At 56.2% G+C, this 19,778-nt stretch overlaps 3 protein-coding genes across 4 annotated transcripts in view; 2 read left to right on the forward strand and 1 right to left on the reverse strand.

The window, feature by feature from the left end:
* Positions 1-24: 24 nt before the first annotated feature.
* On the forward strand, positions 25-8,171 carry MPV17 (mitochondrial inner membrane protein MPV17). Of its 2 annotated transcripts, XM_068143083.1 has the most exons (7): positions 25-97; positions 4,760-4,875; positions 5,007-5,099; positions 5,348-5,443; positions 7,393-7,425; positions 7,586-7,638; positions 7,724-8,171. In XM_068143083.1, the coding sequence occupies exons 1-7, from the start codon at positions 25-27 to the stop codon at positions 7,791-7,793; spliced, it is 534 nt and encodes a 177-aa protein (XP_067999184.1). In that variant the 3' UTR covers positions 7,794-8,171. The 2 variants fall into 2 exon arrangements, with proteins under 2 accessions (XP_067999184.1, XP_067999185.1); XM_068143084.1 differs by lacking the exon at positions 7,586-7,638.
* A 3,637-nt stretch (positions 8,172-11,808) lies between these two features.
* On the forward strand, positions 11,809-12,525 carry UCN (urocortin). The gene is made up of 2 exons (XM_068143283.1): positions 11,809-11,914; positions 12,214-12,525. Exons 1-2 carry the CDS (start codon positions 11,822-11,824, stop codon positions 12,523-12,525), a joined length of 405 nt encoding a protein of 134 aa, XP_067999384.1. The 5' UTR covers positions 11,809-11,821.
* A 1,121-nt stretch (positions 12,526-13,646) lies between these two features.
* Positions 13,647-19,778, reverse strand: part of TRIM54 (tripartite motif containing 54) — a 33,108-nt gene continuing 26,976 nt past the window's right edge. The window contains 1 exon segment of the mRNA XM_068142920.1: positions 13,647-13,717. Coding sequence (XP_067999021.1) covers positions 13,647-13,717 — 71 coding nt within the window.

Here is a 19,778-nt window from a genome sequence, read left to right on the forward strand (position 1 = left end):
GTGTGTCATCGCTCCGCGCGGGCCATGGCGGCGCTCTGGAGGCACCGCGGGCGGCTGCTGGCGCGGCGGCCGGGGACTGCGCAGGCGCTCACCGCCGGTAAGGGCCGGGAATGACCGGTCGGAGCGGGACCTGCCCCTGCCCTTGTCCTGCAACGCTGACCCTGCTCAGCCAGGGCCTGAACACTCGCCACCCTCTCCCCGATCCCTGCCCACGTGGGGCCTGGACCAAACGTGCCCTTCCATCTGCTAGCGCGGCCTGTTTCCCCCTCATCCCCGACACAGGGCTCGCCCCTCTCGGGGGTGCACAGCCCCTGTCCCGGCATACCGCAAGCCACCTATCCCCATATAATGCACAGCTTTATTCCACCCTTCTGTACATAGCTCCCCATTCCTTCCTCAGATGCAGACTCCCCCCCATCCACTCCACCTGCCCCAGCACACTGCTGCTCCACTTTTCTGTACCATAGAATGCACAGCCTTCCTCCCTGCCCCACAGAACACAGTTCCCATCCCATCCTCTGACACAGCCCCACCCCCTGCACAAGCCCACTTCTGTCGGGTATAACTCTCAGTCCTCCCCACTATTGCCCTATCCCTAACACTGTCTCCTTTCCCCAGCCCCTCACCCCTGTAACTTGGGCCCCCTTGCCCTGCTGTCATGGACATAATAACACCTGGTGGGATGCAGGGCAGGACCCCCACAGGGGAGGTGGGAGGGAGGGCCCTGGTGCCTTAGAGAGGAGGAGGTGCTGTCCTTCACCTAGGCTCTGCAAGAAATTCACAAGTGACTGGCCCAGGGCACTGGAAAAGCACAACCGTGGGGGCTGGGGGTGCCCTACACACCAAGGAGCTGGTGTGATGGCTGGAGGAGCCTCAGTTCAGTGTGTAGTCATTGGCCCTCCTTCCCGCTGCCCATGGGGATGGTGGCATGTTGCCCAGGCTACTGGGGCTCTGCCAGGCCACTGCACAGTTCCTGCTGTTATTTTTATCTGATTTGATGGAGTCTGTTGTATGGCCCCTGCTGCACCAAGTGCTGCTGGGCTGTGCATCCCCCACTTGGTTCCTGGAGGGAGGCCAGGGTGGAGCTGGGAGAGCTGCCCAGGGCCAGCCTTTGCTCTCCCATACTGCTCCTGCCTGCTGCTGTATCAGGCTTGGTGCAGCCCGGGCTGGCTGGGACTTCAGCTCTGCCTGTTGCTTATATCATTTTGCCTGGAAGAGACCTTTTAAGATCATTGAGTCCAACCATTAATCTAGCACTGCCAGGTCACTGCTAAACCATGTCGTTCAGCACCATACCTACACAGCTTTTCACCCCTCCAGGGATAGGAACTCCACTATTGCCCTGGGTGGCCTGGTTCAGACCTTGACAATTCCTTTGGGGAAGAAAATGTTCCTCATGTCCAACCTAAACCTCCCTGCCACAATTCAAGGCCATTTCCTCTTGCCCCATTGTTTCTTACTTGGAAGAAAACACCAACCCTCACCTCGCTGCAACCTCCTTTCAGGGAGGTGGAGACAGTGAGAAGGTCTCTCCTGAGCCTGCTTTTTTCCAGGCTCAGCAACTCTATGTTGTTCTTACTGGAACTGGCCCTGTTGTGCCAAGACAGAGCCCCCCCAGTTGTTTGGTGCCTCGGTAGCCCTGGTGAGCAGTGAGCTGTGCTTATGGAGGTGCACAGCTGCTCTGTGTAGGTGGTTGACCCAGGGGTGGATGTGGTTCCTATAGCAAAGAACCTTTGGAACTGAATCACCAAATCATATCATGGTTTGGGTTGGAAGGGACCTTGAAGATCACCTACTTCCACCCCTGCTGCACTGAGGGTTTTCAACTAGGGCAGGTTTCTTGGAGTCTCATCCAACCTGACCTGGAATGTTTCCAGGGATGGGACATCAACTGCCTCTCAGGGCAACCTCAGTGTCATCTTGGATGTCTCCTTGTGCAAGGCTGTGCCAGCATGACGGGGTGATGTTGCTTGAGGCTGAGCTCTCTCCTGCTGTACTTGTGCCTTCAGCTGTGCTGCACTTGGCCACTTGCTGCCAGCCATGCCATGAGCTTTATGGAGGAGGCAGGCTGCCCTGTGCTTTGCGCTGGACAGCGTCCAGCCCCTCCTTAGGTTGCTGCTGGTGCTGCTGTTCCCCTGGTGCCACTGTTCTCCCTAGGCAGAGCAGAGCTGCCAGCAGTCCCCAGCACAAAAGAGCGTTGCTGGCTGTGCCTGATGGGTCCAGCTGTGCTTGCCTGCCCAATCCTTGTCCCAGCCTGCAGCCAGAGCTGCAGGGTCAGGCAGAGCTTTGCCTCCTCTATCCCAGGCCAGCAGGACCTGGGCACAGTGGGCAGTAGCACATGCCCACATCAGTAACCTTGCTGTTCCCACCTGGGGCAAGCAGCGCTGTGCTCCCACAGAGAGCTGCCAGCTGCCAAGGCCATGGGGGACACAGACAGTGTGGCCTACTTAAGCTTGGGTCCATTTCAAACTCCCCCAGCCAGGGTCAGCCAGGCAGCCCTAGCTCTAGGGCTCAGCCTGCTTGGTGTCTCCTGCCCACTCTCATGGCTCTGTTCTGCACCAAGAGACAAGAAAATGCCTCCTCATGGCACATCTCCCTCTCTCACCAGCTGTCACACCAGCGCAGTGCTGCGATGTGCTTCGGCTCTGCCCAGCTTGGGGCATGATAACAGTGCCTAGCAGAGCATGTTCATGCTGTGGGGCACAGCCCCCCAGGTTCCAGCCTTATGCCAGAGCTGTTTCAAGGCCACGCTGGCATCACCCTGGCAGATGCAGTGGGGGTAGTCAGTGGCTGGTTCCAGCTTGAGCCAGTGAAGTCTTTGCGAGGTGATTGATCTTGTCCCCCTAGATCCAGACAGGGGCTGGGGGACAGATCTATGTCCCCCTGCAGCCCTGGGGCTGCTTTGTCACTGCCAGGCACCGTGCCCAGAGCCTTTGACATTGAATGAGCAAGGGCATCACCGTTCCAGTGAGCAGTGTGCAGAGCAAGCCACCCAGGCCCAGCAGCACCGCTGCCCGCAGCAGCCAGCCCTGCCTCTGCCCCAACAGCCAGGGGTCTGGCACCACCCTGGGACCCACCCAGTGGCCTGTGGGCTGGCAGGGGCTGTTCTGCCATTATGGAGTGGGGACTGTTAGGAACAGAGATAGAGCCTCAGCCTGTGGTGCTCTGAGGTGGGAGTTAGAGCTGATGACACAGAATCAGACTGGTTGTAGTTGGAAGGAATTTCTTGAGGTCATCCAGTCCAACAGCCCTGCAGACAGCAGGTACCTCTCCTACTGGAACAGGTTGCACAGAGCTGTGTCAAACCTGGCCTGGAATGTTTGCAGGAATAGGGCATCTGCCTCATTTGGGCCACTCTCCCCACCCTCAGCATGAACAATTTCTTCTCTCTAGACTGAATCTCCCCTCCTTTAGTTTAAAACTGTCACAACAGGCCCTGCTAAAAGGTCTGTCCCCAGGTTTCTGAGAGATGCCACAAGAAGGTCTCCCCACAGCTGAACAACCCCAGCCCTCTCAGTCTGTCTTCACAGCAGAGAAGTTCCAGCCCTCAGACCTAACAGGTCTACGTCTCATGTGCTGAGGACCCTAGAGCTTGGAGATATGCTAGCAGGAGAAGCTGCCAGGAGTACAGCAGCCTTGTGGAGCTGCAGAGACTGGGACAGCCACCCACGTCCTGCTGGGGCACATCCAGCCCACTTAGCCTTGGCTGAGATCTCATCTCCTGCCTGACTACCACAGCCATCTTGGGCCAGGTCCAGCCCCTGCCCACAGGCTGCTGGGGCCACGCTGTGGCCCTGGTCCATGTGGCTGTGGTGAGAGGTCGGGGAGCCAAGCCTGCACCACATGCATGCAGGCTGCGGTCACGCCTGGGCCTCTGCTATGCTTCATCCATGAGGAATTGCTCATGGAGGCCCTCCAGACAGGGCTGCCCCTGAGCATGGTGCCCAGAGGAGGGGGGATGGTAGGGATGCTGGTCCCCAGGCCAAAGGATTACTGAGTTCAGGGTTCCCAAGAGCAGACCGGCAGCAGGGCTGGAGACCTGCCTGGGACCCATCTTGTGAGGAGCAGTGGGGGGACAAGCAGGGAGCCAGGGAAAGCAGCACTGGGCCAGCCAAGTTGTGTCGAAGAGGTCAGGGGTCCAGGATGCGGTAGGGGCTGCCAGCGGCCCAGCTGAGCATCAGCCCGTGGGGGACAGCACAGCAAAAGGTCCCCCACACTGACATGGAAACAAGGTGAGGACTGGTGCCAGCAGCCAGAGCCTTGCCTGCCTGTCCCGGCTGCTGGTGGCAGCAGTGGCACTGCCAGGTAGAAGCAGCACAGACCCAGAGCAGCGGTCCAAGGAATGGGATCATAGTTGGCTGCGTCTGTGGGCTGTTCACGGGGAGGTTTTAGAGAACAGAAGCCCTGGGCTTGGGAGAGGCATAATGGGGAGCAAGGGTAGGCTCTTCCCCAAAAGCCCTGGGTGCAGCAGATGCTGGGTGATGGATCAGCCCCGTGTCAGGGGTGCAGGGAGTTGGCACAGCTGGACACTGTTTTGGCCAAAGATGCTGCATCATCCTGAGAGCAGCCTGAGGTGCTTGGGAGGGCCTGAGCCATGAGGTGAGTGCTTGGTGCAAGGCAGTGGGCAGCTGCACTCTGGGGTGGATCCAGAGCAGGATCAGACCTTCACAAGGGCACTGGGGCTGCAGGGGCCCTGGCTGTGGGCAGGACACGTGGGCATCTCACCATGCCCCACCTGAGAAGGCATTCCTGGTCACAGGAGTCCTCATGGGAGTTGGTGATATGATGGCACAGCAGCTGGTGGAACGGCAGGGGCTGCACGGGCACCATGGCACCCGCACTGTGAAGATGATGGCCATTGGCTTCTGTTTTGTGGTGAGTGCCAGCACACAGTGGGGACCTGGTAGCATCCTGGGCGGTACTGGCAGAACAGAGACCCACTCCAGCCTTGGCACCTTGTGGCCCAGGAGGGCAGAATGCTGCCACTCACCTCCTGGCCTCTTCAGGGCCCCATTGTGGGCAGCTGGTACAAGATTCTGGATCGACTCATCCCAGGGACCTCAAAAGTGGTGGCGGTGAAGAAGATGGTGCTGGATCAGGTTGGTGCCATATTGGTGAGAGTGCCCACATCAGGTGGTGCAGCAGGGTGGGGTGGTGGATGCAGTGACGTGCATGTGGGCAAGTTTCTGTCTTGCTCTGAGAGCCCTGGCTCGATGTGGTGGAGGGCACAGGCCTGCTGGGTGATCTCCCTTGGACCCTTCCAGAGGCCATACAGTGGTGCCAACCATGTGGCTCTGTGCTGGGCACCACAGGCTCCCTGGCGTCAGTCCCTTGCTCTGTCTTGCAGGGAGCCTTTGCACCGTGTTTCCTTAGTTGCTTCCTCGCCATCACAGGTGCCATGAATGGTCTGTTCGTGGAAGAGAACTGGTCCAAGATCCAGCAGGTATGTGCTGCATCCCCGAGGTGGCACCAGGAGCCTCTTGGTGCACTAGCTACTCCCACCTGTGGTTGTGCCCATGCCAGTGCCTAGGCACAGGTCACTCCCAGCACTGGCTGCATGCTCTTAGCTTTGCCACAGCCTCGCCTGTAGCTCTGTTGTGCCTCAGAACCACAGACATAAAGCCAGCCCCGTGGGCATCCCATGACCAGGGTTGGGAAGTGTCAATTCCACTTTGTGAGGTGTGGCACAGCTCCACTTGGCCAGGGCCCAAGGGTCCTGCTGGGCTTGGTGCTGGGTGCCAGGGCTGGGAACATCAGGTGCTGGCAGTCTTTTGGATGCTGATATCAGGGCTATTCCCTGTGGCTCAGCTCTGGGGCCCTGCCTGGGCCAGGGTGATGGGTACCTGGTGCCATCCAGTCCCCGGCGTGCCACCCAGCCCCTCCCCTGGCTGCATCTCCAGAGCCATTACTGAGATGGCTCCCATTAGCAGTAGTTGCTGGAAACCAGCGTGAAAGCTGAGTCAGCATGTCCAGAGCATGAGTCACCAGCGAGTGGGTGACCACTGGCTATGGATGAGGTGCACCGGGGTGGTCATACAGATACCCAGAGTGCACAGCACCAACAGCTACTAGGGTTGTGAGAGGTCCCGAGCCCAGCCAAGGCTGGGAGCTGGAGACTGCTCCAGCCAGACCCTCTGCCCCCCAGGCCAGAGCACTGCTGGGCTCCCATCACACGGAGCTCACTCCTTAGTGTGGTGCCACCCACGAAGCCCCAGCCAGCAGCCTTCTGGGCTGCAGGTATGTGCCAGCAGAGACAGTTCCTGTCCCTTGTCCTGCCCAGGAACAAATGTGGGGGGCAACTGAGTCAACTCTTCATTGTGAGAGGAGAGCCAGGGTCTGAGGTCTTTTGAGACACCCCAGACAGACACATAGGCTAGTCTTCAGTGTGGGCAGCCCCTCAAGCATTCCCATCTGCCCCAGCTGCATCTCAACCAGGTTGTGCCTTCTCTCTTGCCTTGCCTCTCCCAGGGAAACCTGCCTGGGCCTGAGCACGGCAGTGGGTGATTCCTGCAAGCTGTGGGGCTCTGAGAGGTGCTTGGCCCTGGCAGGGAGCTGGAGGCCAGGCAGCGGTGGCTGGCAGCCACCTTCACCCCTGGCTCGGGGCACATCCATCTCTCCCCATGCAGAGGAAGTGTCAGCAGAGCATCCATCACCCCTGTGCCCGCTCACCCCGTCCTGGGCTGCCAGCCAGCGCTGGGACAAGGCTGGACTCCTAGCTGAGTCACAGCCAGGCTGGACGAGAGACTTGTCCTGCTGCCCTGGGGTAGGGCTGTGGCATGGCCATGGGCATGGCATGAGGACAAGACAGTGCCTCAGGCTCCCAAGGTGGCTCTCAGCTTGGTGCCCCACTCTATCCCTGTCCCACAGAGTCTGGGGAGAGGTTGGGTGACACAAGGCCTGATGGGGGGCTCACACCCTGTGCCAGGGAGAGGAGTTGACTGCCCCTGCCTTGTCCAATTTGCCCAGCTCACCACCTGCCCTCTTGGCAGGCTCATCTTATCCTGCCCCATGCCTGCCCCTGGGCTTGCCAGTGTGGTAGCGTGTTTGTGGCACAGTGGGCCATATCTGTGGCAGGAAGGACTCTGGGTGGGGGCAGAGCAGTTGTGCCACCTTGTGCTCACCCCACATGTGCAGGGCTCTGGGAAGGGGACAGGCAGGGGCTGCAGGGTTCCTGTGACCAGGAGTAGAGGGGAAGTTGTCAGGGGACAGTGACCCTCTGGTCCCAGTCCCTGCCTGCCTCTCAGCCTGCCTCAACCTCTGGTCCTGGGCATCTCTTCAGAGATACTCCTGCACCATTCCTACCCGCATTGGGGCACCCCTGGGGCTGGGTCCCCCACAGTGGCTGGGGGCACAGGGTGGCTCTCAGTGCTCACAGGCTCCTTTCTCTTCCAGGACTATGTGGATGCCCTCCTGACCAACTATTCTGTAAGTTCTGGCAATGGCTGCAGTTGAGTTCATGCCCCTCTGTGCCAGACTGGCTGTGCCTCTGTCCCTGTTCCCTTGCCTTGGGGGATGCCACATTCTGAGAGTCTGGGCAGAGGTGGGCACTGGCAGAACCCCTTCATTTCTGTCATCTTCTCCCTAGATCTGGCCACCAGTGCAAATTGCAAACTTCTACTTTGTGCCCCTGAAGCACAGGTAGTAATGCTGCTGCAGCCCTGGCTCCTCAGCTCTTGGAGCCTGTGGCTGTGGACCCTGTTCTTTCTGACCCTTCTGTCCCCAGGCTGGCCGTTGTCCAGTGTGTTGCAATCATCTGGAACTGCTACCTCTCCTGGAAGACAAATTGGCTGTGAGGTGGAAGTTGTGTCCCCTCCCTGCCTGACTCTACCCCACTGCCAGTGCCCCTGGATCAGGCACCTGTGGCTGCCTGCAGGGCTGGGATATGCAGGGTGCTGGCAGCAGCCGTCCTGTGCTCTCTTCAGGAGACCACATCACCCTTGCTGCTCCGGGGACACATGGAAGAGAAGACAGCACCAAGTCCAGCCTGAGATGGGCCAATGCCTGGGACTGATGGGGGTCCAGCAGCTGATGCAGGTGGTTGGAGCAGTTCTGCCCCTCAGTATGCTGCTCTGTCCATGCTCAATCCAGTCCCCAGCTCTTTCCCTCATGGACTTGGCCTCAGCTCTGCTGTGGGCAGTCAAAACACCCAATAAATGGTATTTTTCACTCAACTCTCATGACATAAGCTTGTAGCCCTCCATCCCACATTGCACGCTGTGCAGAAGCAGTTTCAGCCCAGTTGTCCCTGTGCCTGGGAGCTGCTGACATTCCTGTCCCCTTGGTGGAGTGGGAACTCAGCATTGCTCTCCCAGAGGGCAGACCAATGGCTCTGCTCTTTGCCTCACCCCTGGGGAGCAGAGTGTGGAGCCATGGGGCTGGCATCAGGCACAGGGCTGGGCACTGCAGTGCTGAGTGGTGCAAGTTGCTGGACATGGGCACCCCGGCTGTCTAGTTGTAATGGGTTGGGGCAAACCCCCTCCCCACCACGGGCAGAAATAACGACTCAGACAAAGGGATTGCAAAAGTGATGGAAAGTTTAAATAGAAAAACAATAAAAAAACACCAATGAAAGCTTTACAGAGAACCACAAGCACTGTGACAAAGAGAGAAATCCCAGAACATACCCAAGAACATCCCCTCCCCACCTGGGGGGTACACCCAAACCCCCCAGGGCTCTTTCCCCCCCCAACCCAGCCTTGGGCCTGGGCAGGCCCAAGGGAGGCGGCTCATGCCATTTTACCTAGGCTGCAGCAGGGGACGAAAGAGGAAGTGAAGACCCCGCATGGACATTTTATAGGGGAGCAGGGCATTATGGGAATGAAATACCTGGTTTCCTGTGACCACCCCCTGGGCTGGGCCCACCCCTTGGGACCTCCCAGGTGTGGTCTGTGCAGTGGCATCCGGGCCAGCACCCAGCCTAAACCACCACACTAGTAAGGGTAAGGGGCTCTGGAAGAGGGTGGATTGTTGGCCTAGTGGGTCACCAAGTCCCACTGTGGCTGTTCTGTGGATGTGGTGGTGCCTCCACTGCTGCTGAGCAGTGGGACAGGGCAATCTACACTCAGGGGACAGAGATGTTGGGAGTAGTACCCGCTGCTCTGGAAAAGAACAGGGGCAGCCTAGATCCGCACCCAACCTAGCCCTGGAGGAGCCTTCCACACCTACAGGCCCCTCGGGCGTGTGATCATCGTCTCGTCGCTCTCCCCCACCGCCGGCCACGACCCATGCCCCTCACTGCGGTGAGGTGGGAAAATGGCTGGGCAGCCGCCCGCTGTCCTGGGCGTCGCGAGGGGAAAGGTGGCGGGAAGGAGGCAGGGGGATGCGGAGCCAGACTGCAGCACCGGCCTCCTGAGTGGTGGAAGGAGCCCTGTCAAATGGCGCGGGGAGGCTGGCAGGGGCCACTTCCCAGCCGACGTCTCGTTGCCCTCCTTGCTGTGAGCTGCCGGGAGTGAGGGTGAAAGCTGCCAGAAGCCGGGCTGTCAACTGTGAAACCTGGAGCATCTGCCGGGAGAAGGGGCTGAGGCCGTTTTGCTGAGGCTCACATCACACTTGATGCCAAGCTGTGCATCAAGGTGGAAGGTACAAGAAAGATCTGGGTGAAGCAGGAGTGGGGGTTGTGACAGGGCTAATGCCTGTTCCCTGTCCAAGAGGAGCCTGTCAGTCTCACCTGCAAGGAGCACCCCAGTGCTGCCACCTGCTTCCATAGCTGCCTCGTGGAGATGTGCTCAGCCACATCCCACACAGTTACTGACCAGACACAGCTCATGCCACACCCAGCGTGGCACATCCTGACCAGGGTCTCCAGCACATGGCTGGTGGGGTCATGGAGCCCCTCAGTCATGCTGCTGCAGCCCCAAGAAGCTGGACTCCACTGACCAGCCACCATCGTGCCACTGGCTGAGTGGGCTGTACTGTCCTTCCTTCCTCTTCACCATTCTTCCCCTCCCCACAAGCCCACATGGACCCTGCCTCATGCTGCCCTGGTACACCCCCTCAATGCTGGGCACACCCAGGCATGACTGCAGTTCCAGGCATATGGGTGCCACCCAAAACATGGAGGAGCCAAAATCCTTGCAGGACCCTTGTATGCCCTGTGGTGATGGCATAGCTCCGCTGGCTGCCCAGCCCTCAGCACCCAAGGGATGTGGTGGGGCTGTAGCTACAGCTGCCCAACAGCACAGCCGAGAAGCCTTCAGCTGCAGGACCAGGGCCATGCCATGGGGCTGTGGACAGCATCAGGGTTTCGAGGTGCAGGGCCCAGTCTTCCCTTGGGCACCACAGGGAGCTGCAGGACTTGGCCCAGTCTCTTGTCAGTGCATAGCATGGATGACACTAGTCAGAGGTTGCAGAAGGCTGCAACCCCAATGCACTGAGCCCCATGTGGGAGGCAGGAGGCCCTAGCATGTTGGCAGTGAGTGAGTGGCAAGAAGGGCTGATCCAGGTGCTTGTCCCCAGCAGCAGCCAGCTCCATGGCATGGAGACTGCCAGGGCTCAGGGGGCTGAGCCCAGCTCCTGCTGAGGGTTCTACCCTAGAGCCATGGGGAGGTGGTGCTGGCTGCCAAACTTCATGCCAGATCCGTGTCACAGGTGCATGATACTGTGTGCTGTCTGGCTGCGGGCAAGGCTGTGCCCCCTCACCCCTGCACAGCCCAGGGTGGGATGCACTGGGCAAGGGGCCAGGCTAAGAACTGCTGTCCCCAGGCTCTGCCTGGCACCAGCACGGGGAAAGGGCGTTCTCCAGGTACACCCTGGCACCTGCACCAGCATCGACCCTGTGTGTCAGCTCAGGTGCCCTTCACCTGCAGGCAGAGGTACAGGGCTGCCAGGGAGATCTTCAAGAATTGTGAGTCTGCAGGCAGGGAAAGGGTCTGCAGGCAGGGCAGTGGTGCACCATCAGCTCTATCTCACCCTTTGGCAGCGGTGCCGATGCCCGGCTGGAACATCCCACATGCAGCACAGCGCTGTCGGCTCCGGAGCCTCCACGCTATGAGTCACGGAACTTGGCTGGTGGTGCCTCGCTGCTGCTGGGGGCTGTCTGCAGCAACTGGTACCGGTGCACGCAGCAGTGTGACCCCAGCACCACCAGCGGTGACCAGGGAACGGTGACTCCCAGGCCCCGCCATGTCCAGGCCCTGAGTGCTCCACTATGCCCACTCTGTGCCCGTGGGTGCCGGTTGTCAGCGGATGGTGATGGGTGTTAGTGGTTGGTGTGTGCCGGTGGCCGGAAGTCCCGGAGCCAGCTCCGCCGCCACACCCGGTGCCTGCCCAGACGTCGCGGCTCGACGCGGCTGTTGGCCCGTCCCGCACAGAGGATTCCCACTCCAGGAGCCGCGGGTCACCCCCGCTCCGCCGGCCCCGGCAACCCACCCGTGACCTAGCCCCCGCGCTCCCGGCCCTTCAGCACCGCGGACAGCGGCATTGAGAGCACTGGGGCTGGGCCCCGGGGCTCCCGGTGAACGGGGTCGAGACTGAGATCGGGAGGGGGAGCGGGGAGACCCGTGGGGAACCGGGACACCGGAAGGCAGCGCGGGTTCCCACTTCTGGCCCTGCGAACCTGCCGGCAGCTGCACCATCAGCGGCACCGGCACAGCTCCGCCGTGCCACTTCAGGTAGGGGCCAGAATGGAACGGAGTCGCGGCCCCCCGGTGCAGAGCCTGCTCCGCTGTCCCGCAGACCCACTGCCCCGCCGTCCCGGCGCTCGCTGCCACTGTTGGGCGCCCGCTTCCCGCAGCGGTCCCGCTGCCCCCTCCCCCCGCCCCTACTTCTCCGTCGGTCGGTGCGCTCCCGGCGCTGACGTCAGCCCGAGCTATATAACCACCGAATGCGCCGCCGGCTCAGCTCCCGCGGGACCGCTCGCGTTCCACTCCACCGGCAGCACACCAGAGGGGACAAGGGACCGGGGACAGCACACCGGGTATGGGACGGGGGACCGGGGACAGTGCACGGGGTACGGGATGGTGCATGGGTAAGGGGACAGTGCACTGGGCACGGGTGCAGCGCCTCAAGCAGGCGCCGGTGCAGGGAACCAGGCAGGGCTCGGCGCGTACGGGATGGTGCACTGGCCGAGTAAAGGGGCACCGTGTCCGGGGTGGCCCCACGGCGGTCCGGTGCCCGCCTGTCCCCTACTGCTCCCCTAGGGTCTTCCTGGTCCCGGGAATCCGTCCCGGTGCCCCGGTGGTCTGTCCCGGTCGCGCTGAACCCACGGCCCCACAGGTGCGGCCGGAGCCGAGGATGAGACAGGCGCTGCTCGCCCTCCTGCTACTCTTCGCTCGTCTGCCACCCGTCGCCGCCCGCCCCGACGGCTCCGTCCCGGTGCCCGGTGCAGGGGTTCGAGACCGGCCTCCACATTGGCCGCCGCTGTCTCCGCCGTCCCCGGGGCCGTGGCGGGGGCGGCGGGACGAGCCTCCGCTCTCCATCGACCTCACCTTTCACCTCCTGCGGCATCTCCTGCTTCTTGCCCGCGCCCAGAGCCAGCGCGCCCGCGCCGACAGCAACCGCCGCGTCCTCGACGCCGTGGGACGCTGAGCGCCGGCCCGGGACCACCGGGACCTCTCCGTGATACTCCGGACCCCATCGGGGCTGCGCCGGGGTCCGACCACTGTCTCAGCCTCTACGCCGTTGCCGCTCAGCGCTTCACTGGCAAACTCGCCGGGACCGGGACCGGGACCGGTCTGCCCCCGCCTCATCCTCCGTGCTGGGGCAAGTGGGTGTGGTACCAGCCCTAGGACTGACCCGTACCGATTTTGTAATAAAACCTGATGGAAACCTGAGGTGTGAGTGAGTGCGGGGCGGGAGGAGGAGACTGGGGGTCCCTGGGATGGGGGACGGGGGACGGGGGGGTAAGCTGACCCGAGGATCGGCTCACCAAGACCAGAAGGATAGGCTCACCGGGAACCGGGCCCAGGCTCACCGTTAATAGAGGGATGGGCTGGATGCAGCCCTGGGTGCATCAGGAGGCCGAAGGCACAGAGTAATGGGACAGTGGGTGCCTTGTCACTAAGGAGCAGAGCAAAAGGTGCTGCACCTACAAGCAAACATATTGTAGGGAGAACCTGAGTCCTGCATGTAGCAATCCCAAGGGCTGCTGTCAGAGTATGACTGGGGTGTGGGAAGGGGTACAGGTGTCAGGAGGGCCATGGGAGCACTGGTTGAGGGGTTTGCTCCTTTGGGGGGATAGAGTGCTGCTGGGTGCTGGGGAACCAGGAGCAGAAGGCAGGGAACACATCCACTGGTTTTGGATGTGTTCCAGACCCTCATCAAGAGGAGGACATGGATGAAGCTGTGGGGAGGCTCAGCCTCCTCACAGGTGGCCCTGGTCCTCTCAAGGGACTTCAGCCTCTCCAGCACCTGCTAGAAAAGCAGTGTGAGAGCAAGGAAGGAGGGTTCTGGAGGGTGCCCGGAGTGTGATGGCAGCAGCCATGAGGGGCTGGAATTCAGCACTGCCAGGGCCACTATCAGGGTGCACACCACAAGCTCCAAGTGAGCCGTTTCAGTGACCTGGTAGATGGAATCCGGCCAGAGGCAACTCCAAAAGCTAAAGTTGCCAAGGAAAGCCAGAAGAAGACCAGCTCAGGAGTGGTGACAGGATGCCAAGATGGCTGGGAGCAGGGGAAGGCCTTGGGAGATCTGCTGTTCCAGCCTCCTGTTCAGGGCAGGGGCAGCTGGAGCGGGTAGTTCATGGCTATGCCCACCCGGGCCTTGGAGGAGGAAAGTCCATCTGAATGCAAGAAAATAAGAACTGGAATAGTGTACTGGCAAGAAGAGCCATACTGGAACAGATTTCCCAGAATAAATCCCATGCCAGTTCTCCAGAAGTCACCTGGGAAGCCCCAACCTGGCCAGGACCATGCATCCATGTGGCCGGTTGACGTTGCCCCCTTAAGAAAGGGAATATGGTGGACGGAAGTTGGTAAACGGAAGGAATAGTCTAAACTAATTTCATTGGGAGAGTGGGAGGAAGCACCTTCGGAACTGGGAGTGAACTGGACATTTCCACGACTTTTCTGTCAGTCTTGCTTCCGCCTCTTCTTCGTGCTGCAGCTCTCTGTGCTGGGCTTTCTGCCAAGGCTCCGGCCTTCAAACTGACAAACTTGATAAGGCCTGTATTAACTCCCTTCCAATTAACACAAACTGCTTCTAACTTTTTTTTCCTCTCTTTTCTTTCTCTTTCTATCCCATTCTGGGGAAAGGGGGGGAAGAGAGGGGAGAGCGGAGGTGGGGAACCCCTCTCTGCCGAGGGGGCTTACTCTCATTTCTGTGTTGCTCTGTTGTATATCTTTGTATATATTGTAGATATTGTAAATTTGTAAATATTCCCCTGCATTCCCTACATTGCTTTGTAAATATAGCTCCACTGCTTTGCTAATTCAGCTTGTTTTTTTTCCTTTCCCTTAAATTTTTTTTTCCCTTTTACCTTACAAGGGGGAAGGGAGGAGGCTTCTTGGCCTTACCCCTTCCAAACCCACCACATTTTTTTTATTGGCGTACCCAACGTGCGGCAGATAATTAGTTTAATTTATTATTTGATTGATTTAGTGTTTTCCAGCTGAATTAGCAAACATGAAGGTATTGTGGTTTGTGGAGCGATTGTTCTTTTCAATTTTTGGGGCTCTGGTTTACAGATATTGTTTGGGTTTGATTTTGGATTACCTGGGTAAATATTTGGTGCGGACAATTTATATGTGGGTTATGTATAGAGTTAAATTATGGTATGGAAAATGTATTAATTTCCTATGGCCAGTGAGATACAGGAATGTTACCTCCACCACTCTCCCAATTGAGATAAAGGGTTTTAAGATTCCGCCTGAGGAGAGAGTAACTTTAGGTGATGCCTGGGATCCAAAAGTGATTTATTTGATGTGTATAAATCTGTTGCTGGTGATGGTAATCGCATATTTACTGTTCTCTTTACGGCGAGAGAAAAAGGTGTCCAGGGCGTGTTTTGTTATTAAAACTAGATCAAAAAGAAAACGCCGTGGCTCTCGATCAGTCCCAGAGTCATCTAGTGACGAGGACTGTGCAGAACCCATGTCAGTTAAAAAGAAGGCTAAAAAGTTAATTGGTAAAGCAGCTCTAAATGACTTTGCGGGTTCTGGCAAGCAGCCAAGGGCATCGGCTGGTATCAACATGGCGCCTACTCCTTCTCCCACTCCTTCTCCTTCTTCTTCTCCGTCGGCCATTAACGGAGCAACGTCACTTCCACCCACTCCCTCGGTGGGACCGGAAGTCACTGCCCCAGCAGCTGATTTATCTCAGGACCTGTCAGCTTCCATTAAGGTGGCTGTAAATTCAAACACAGCTCCAGTTAAGGTGGCTCCTTTAAAGACTAGAGGTGGAAAGGCCAAAGATGGAGAAGAAGAGGAGGAGACTGATCCTGGTGAGGGGCCCTCTACTCTAAAAGATCCTGCTCAGGAGGAAGAGAAGGTTTGTTTTAAAGATCTAGCTAACCTAGTGAGATCAAAGCAGGATAGAGATGAAGTTAGGAAGGCAGCTGGCAAAGGTGGTTCTCAGCTTAAAGAGATCCTTAGGAGAATGACAGCAGGATTATATGGGCAAAGAATTCAGGGAGATGAAGATGAAGATGATATTTTGGACTGTTCTTCGCCCCGCGAGGAATTGAGAAATGTCCGTAAAGATTTCACCAGGGCAGATAAGGAGCCAGTTCTAGCTTGGCTTAGTAGGTGTTATGATACAGCTGCTTCAGCTCTAACAGTTGGAGACAAGTCAGCAGCTCAGTTAGGAACTCTCTCAAGGGACAATGGAATAGATAGACATCTAGGCGAAGCTCACGGTAAGGTTAATCTGTGGATACGCCTTTTAATGGCGGTTGCCCTGAGATACCCTTCCCGAGATGTTCTTCCCTGGAATCCTAAACCCTGGACTACCATAGATGAGGGAATTAAGCGCTTGAGAGAATTTGCTGTTAGAGAGCTACTCTATGGTGAACATGAAACTCTGAATCCTGATGACATTCCTGTGGGTATTGGTCTTGCTAAAAAGATCATCAAACTTGCTCCTTCTAATTATGCAAACATTCTGGCAAGCAGAATTGTGTCAAGAAGTTATGGTGGAACTTCTCCTACGGTTGGCCAATTCAGTGATCAAATGAGACAATTGGAGGATAGCATGACACGTGGTTCTTTGGTTTCAGCCATTAAAACTATGTCTGGTGATATACAGAATTGCATAAGAGAGTTAAAGGATGAATTTAGAAATTCCATATCCCAATTGGCACAAAGGGATAATTTCAATTCTTCCTCCAGGTGGGTACAAGTTTCATCTGTGAGGAATACACGTCCTCCAAGGAGGTCATTCCAAAACAGGTCATTCCAAAACAGGTCATTCCAAAACAGACCACCAAGGCAATCACGTAGAACTATTTGGATAACTCTGCGTGATCAGTTTGGTGAAAACATGAACCGCTGGGATGGCCAACCAACTTCTAATCTTTTCAGGAGACTGAGGGAATTGCAAAGTGGCAGAACCCGAGGTAGCAATACCAGAAGGGTAGCTGTTACTTCCACAGTTCCCCAGAATGACTCTTATGGCTCCAACAGTGGCTCCAGTTATAACACGCAAAGTTATAACCCTGCACAATATGTGCAATGCACATGTGCGCATGTTCCCCATAACTAGGGGTGCCCTGCCTCCCGCCAGGGGGAGGAGAGGGATAACAGAGATAATAGAATCTATTGGGATGTGTACATCCAGTGGCCTGGCACTTCACCATTTCGGAAGTACAGGGCCTTGGTTGACACAGGAGCTCAGTGCACCATAATACCATCAAATTATCAGGGATCAGAGTCTATAACTATTCTGGGAGTCACTGGTGGATCCCGAGAGTTAAGTAAGGTAGAGGTTAATATAAGTTTAACTGGTAAACAATGGAGGAAGCATACAGTTGTGACCGGACCTGATGCACCTTGTATTTTGGGAATTGATTTTCTGAGAGAAGGGCGTTTCAAAGACCCTAGAGGTTACAAATGGCCTTTTGGAGTAGCTTCAATAGAAATTGATGGACAAAAATTGAAGCTGTCTGCCAGACCTGAACTTTCTGATGAATCTGCAGTTGTGGGACAACATAAGATACAGGACATTAAATTGCCGGTTGCTTCTCAGACTGTGCACCACAGACAATACAGAACCAACCGTGACTCTTTGTTGCCCATTCAGAATCTGATTCGTCAGTTGGAGAGTCAGAAAGTCGTCAGCAAAACTCATTCACCTTTCAACAGTCCAGTGTGGCCTGTGCGGAAGCAGAATGGAGACTGGCGTCTGACGGTAGACTACCGAGCCCTGAATGAAGTAACACCACGTATGAGTGCAGCAGTACCAGACACGATGGAACTACAGTATGAGCTGGAATCCAAAGAGGCCAAATGGTATGCTACCATAGACATTGCTAATGCATTTTTCTCTATTCCCATAGCAGAGGAATGCAGGCCTCAGTTTGCTTTCACCTGGAGAGGAATCCAGTACACTTTCAACAGACTGCCAATGGGCTGGATCCACAGCTCAAGCATCTGTCATGCAGTGATCCACGATGCTCTGGAGAAAAGCGGTGCTCCAGAACACATCCAGTTCATCGATGATATCATCGTCTGGGGTAAAACTGCTGAGGAAGTCTTCGAGAAAGGTAACAAAATCATTGACATTCTTCTGAATGCAGGTTTTGCCATCAAGCGAGGCAAGGTGAAAGGACCTACCACAGAGATTCAGTTTCTGGGAGTGCGGTGCAGGATGGACGCCGACACATTCCAGTGGATGTGGTAAATAGAGTCTCTACCATGGCAAGTCCCACAAACAAGCAAGAGACCCTACGTTTCTTGGGGACAGTGGGATTTTGGAGACTGCACATTCCTGGATACAGTCAGATTGTGAAACCTCTGTATGATGTAACTCGAAAGAGAAACCATTTCCACGGGGGACCTGAACAACAAGCAGCCTTTGACCAGATAAAGCAAGAGGTAATTCAAGCAATGGGTCTGGGACCTGTCCGAGATGGTCCAGACATTAAGAACATTTTGTACACGGCTGCAAGTGACAATGGTCCAACCTGGTGCTTGTGGCAAAAAGCTCCAGGTGAGACACGTGGATGACATCTTGGTTTCTGGAGTCGAGGTTACAGAGGTTCAGAGGCTAATTATACTCCAACAGAGAAAGAAATTTTAGCTGCCTATGAAGGAGTAAAAGCATCTTCTGAAGTGATTGGAACTGAATCACAACTTCTCTTAGCTCCCAGATTACCAGTTTTGAATTGGATGTTCAGAGGCAAAGGATCCACACCACATCATGCCACAGACTCAACATGGTCTAAGTGGATGGCTCTGATAACACAGAGAGCTCGAATGGGAAATCTTGAAAGACCTGGTCTAGTGGAGGTGATCTCAAGTTGGCCTGAAGGTATCAACTGTGCCAAACCTCCAGAGGAGAAAGTAACTCGTGCTGAGGAAGCTCCTCCTTACAATGACCTTTCTGATGATGAAAAGAAATATGCTTTGTTCACAGACGGTTCCTGTCGTCTTGTTGGAAACAAGCGAAGGTGGAAGTCTGCAGTGTGGAGTCCAACACGCCGAGTTGCAGAGGCGAAAGATGGAGAAGGAGAATCCAGTCAGTTCGCAGAGGTAAAAGCTGTCCAGCTAGCTCTCGACGTGGCTGAACGTGAGAGATGGCCAAAGCTTTATCTCTACACCGACTCATGGATGGTAGCCAATGCTCTATGGGGTTGGCTAAAGAACTGGAAGAAGAGTGGTTGGCAGAGGAAAGGAAAACCCATTTGGGCAGCCAACCTGTGGCAGGACATTGCTGATCGAATCGAGAGAATTCCAGTGAAAGTGAGACACATCGATGCTCACATTCCTAAGAGCAAAGCTACTGAGGAACAGCAACACAACCATCAGGCAGATCTATCTGCAAGATTTTCTCAAGTAGACATGGACTCTAATCTTGATCTCGACTGGAAACACCGAGGTGAGATATTCTTAGCTCGGTGGGCTCACGATTCATCAGGACATCAAGGCAGAGATGCAACATACCAATGGGCTCGTGACAGATCCATAGACATTTCCATGGATGCTATCACACAAGTCATCCATGACTGTGACATTTGTGCTGCTATTAAGCAGGCGAAACGACTTAAGCCCTTGTGGTATGGTGACAGATGGTCCAAGTACAAGTATGGTGAAGCTTGGCAGATTGACTACATCACTCTACCACGTTCTCATTCTGGTAAGCAGTATGTGCTTACTATGGTAGAGGCAAATACTGGATGGTTGGAAACTTATCCAGTTCCGCATGCAACTGCACGCAACACCATTCTTGGTCTGGAGAGACAGATCCTGTGGAGACACGGAACTCCAGAGAGGATTGAGTCAGACAACGGAACTCATTTCAAGAACAACCTTGTAAAGAGCTGGGCAAAAGAGCACGGTATTGAGTGGATATTCCACATTCCCTACTATGCACCAGCTTCAGGGAAGATTGAACGCTACAACGGTTTGTTGAAGACCACTCTCAAAGCCATGGGAGGTGGATCTTTGAAAAACTGGGAAAAACATTTAGCACAAGCAACCTGGCTGGTAAATAGTAGAGGTTCAGTGAACCGAGCTGGACCTGCACATTCAGATTTGCTACGGAAAGTAGAAGGTGATAGAGTTCCTGTTGTTAGAGAAAAGAATCTATTAGGTAAAACTGTTTGGGTATTTTCACCCTCAGGAGAGGCTAAGCCTGTCCGAGGGGTGGTTTCAGCTGAAGGTCCGGGTCACACTTATTGGGTAATG

Source organism: Melanerpes formicivorus, unplaced genomic scaffold, assembly GCF_026170545.1.
Source record: "Melanerpes formicivorus ecotype bairdi unplaced genomic scaffold, bMelFor1.0.p_v2 SCAF_9, whole genome shotgun sequence".
In the NCBI taxonomy this organism is placed as follows: Eukaryota; Metazoa; Chordata; class Aves; order Piciformes; family Picidae; genus Melanerpes; species Melanerpes formicivorus.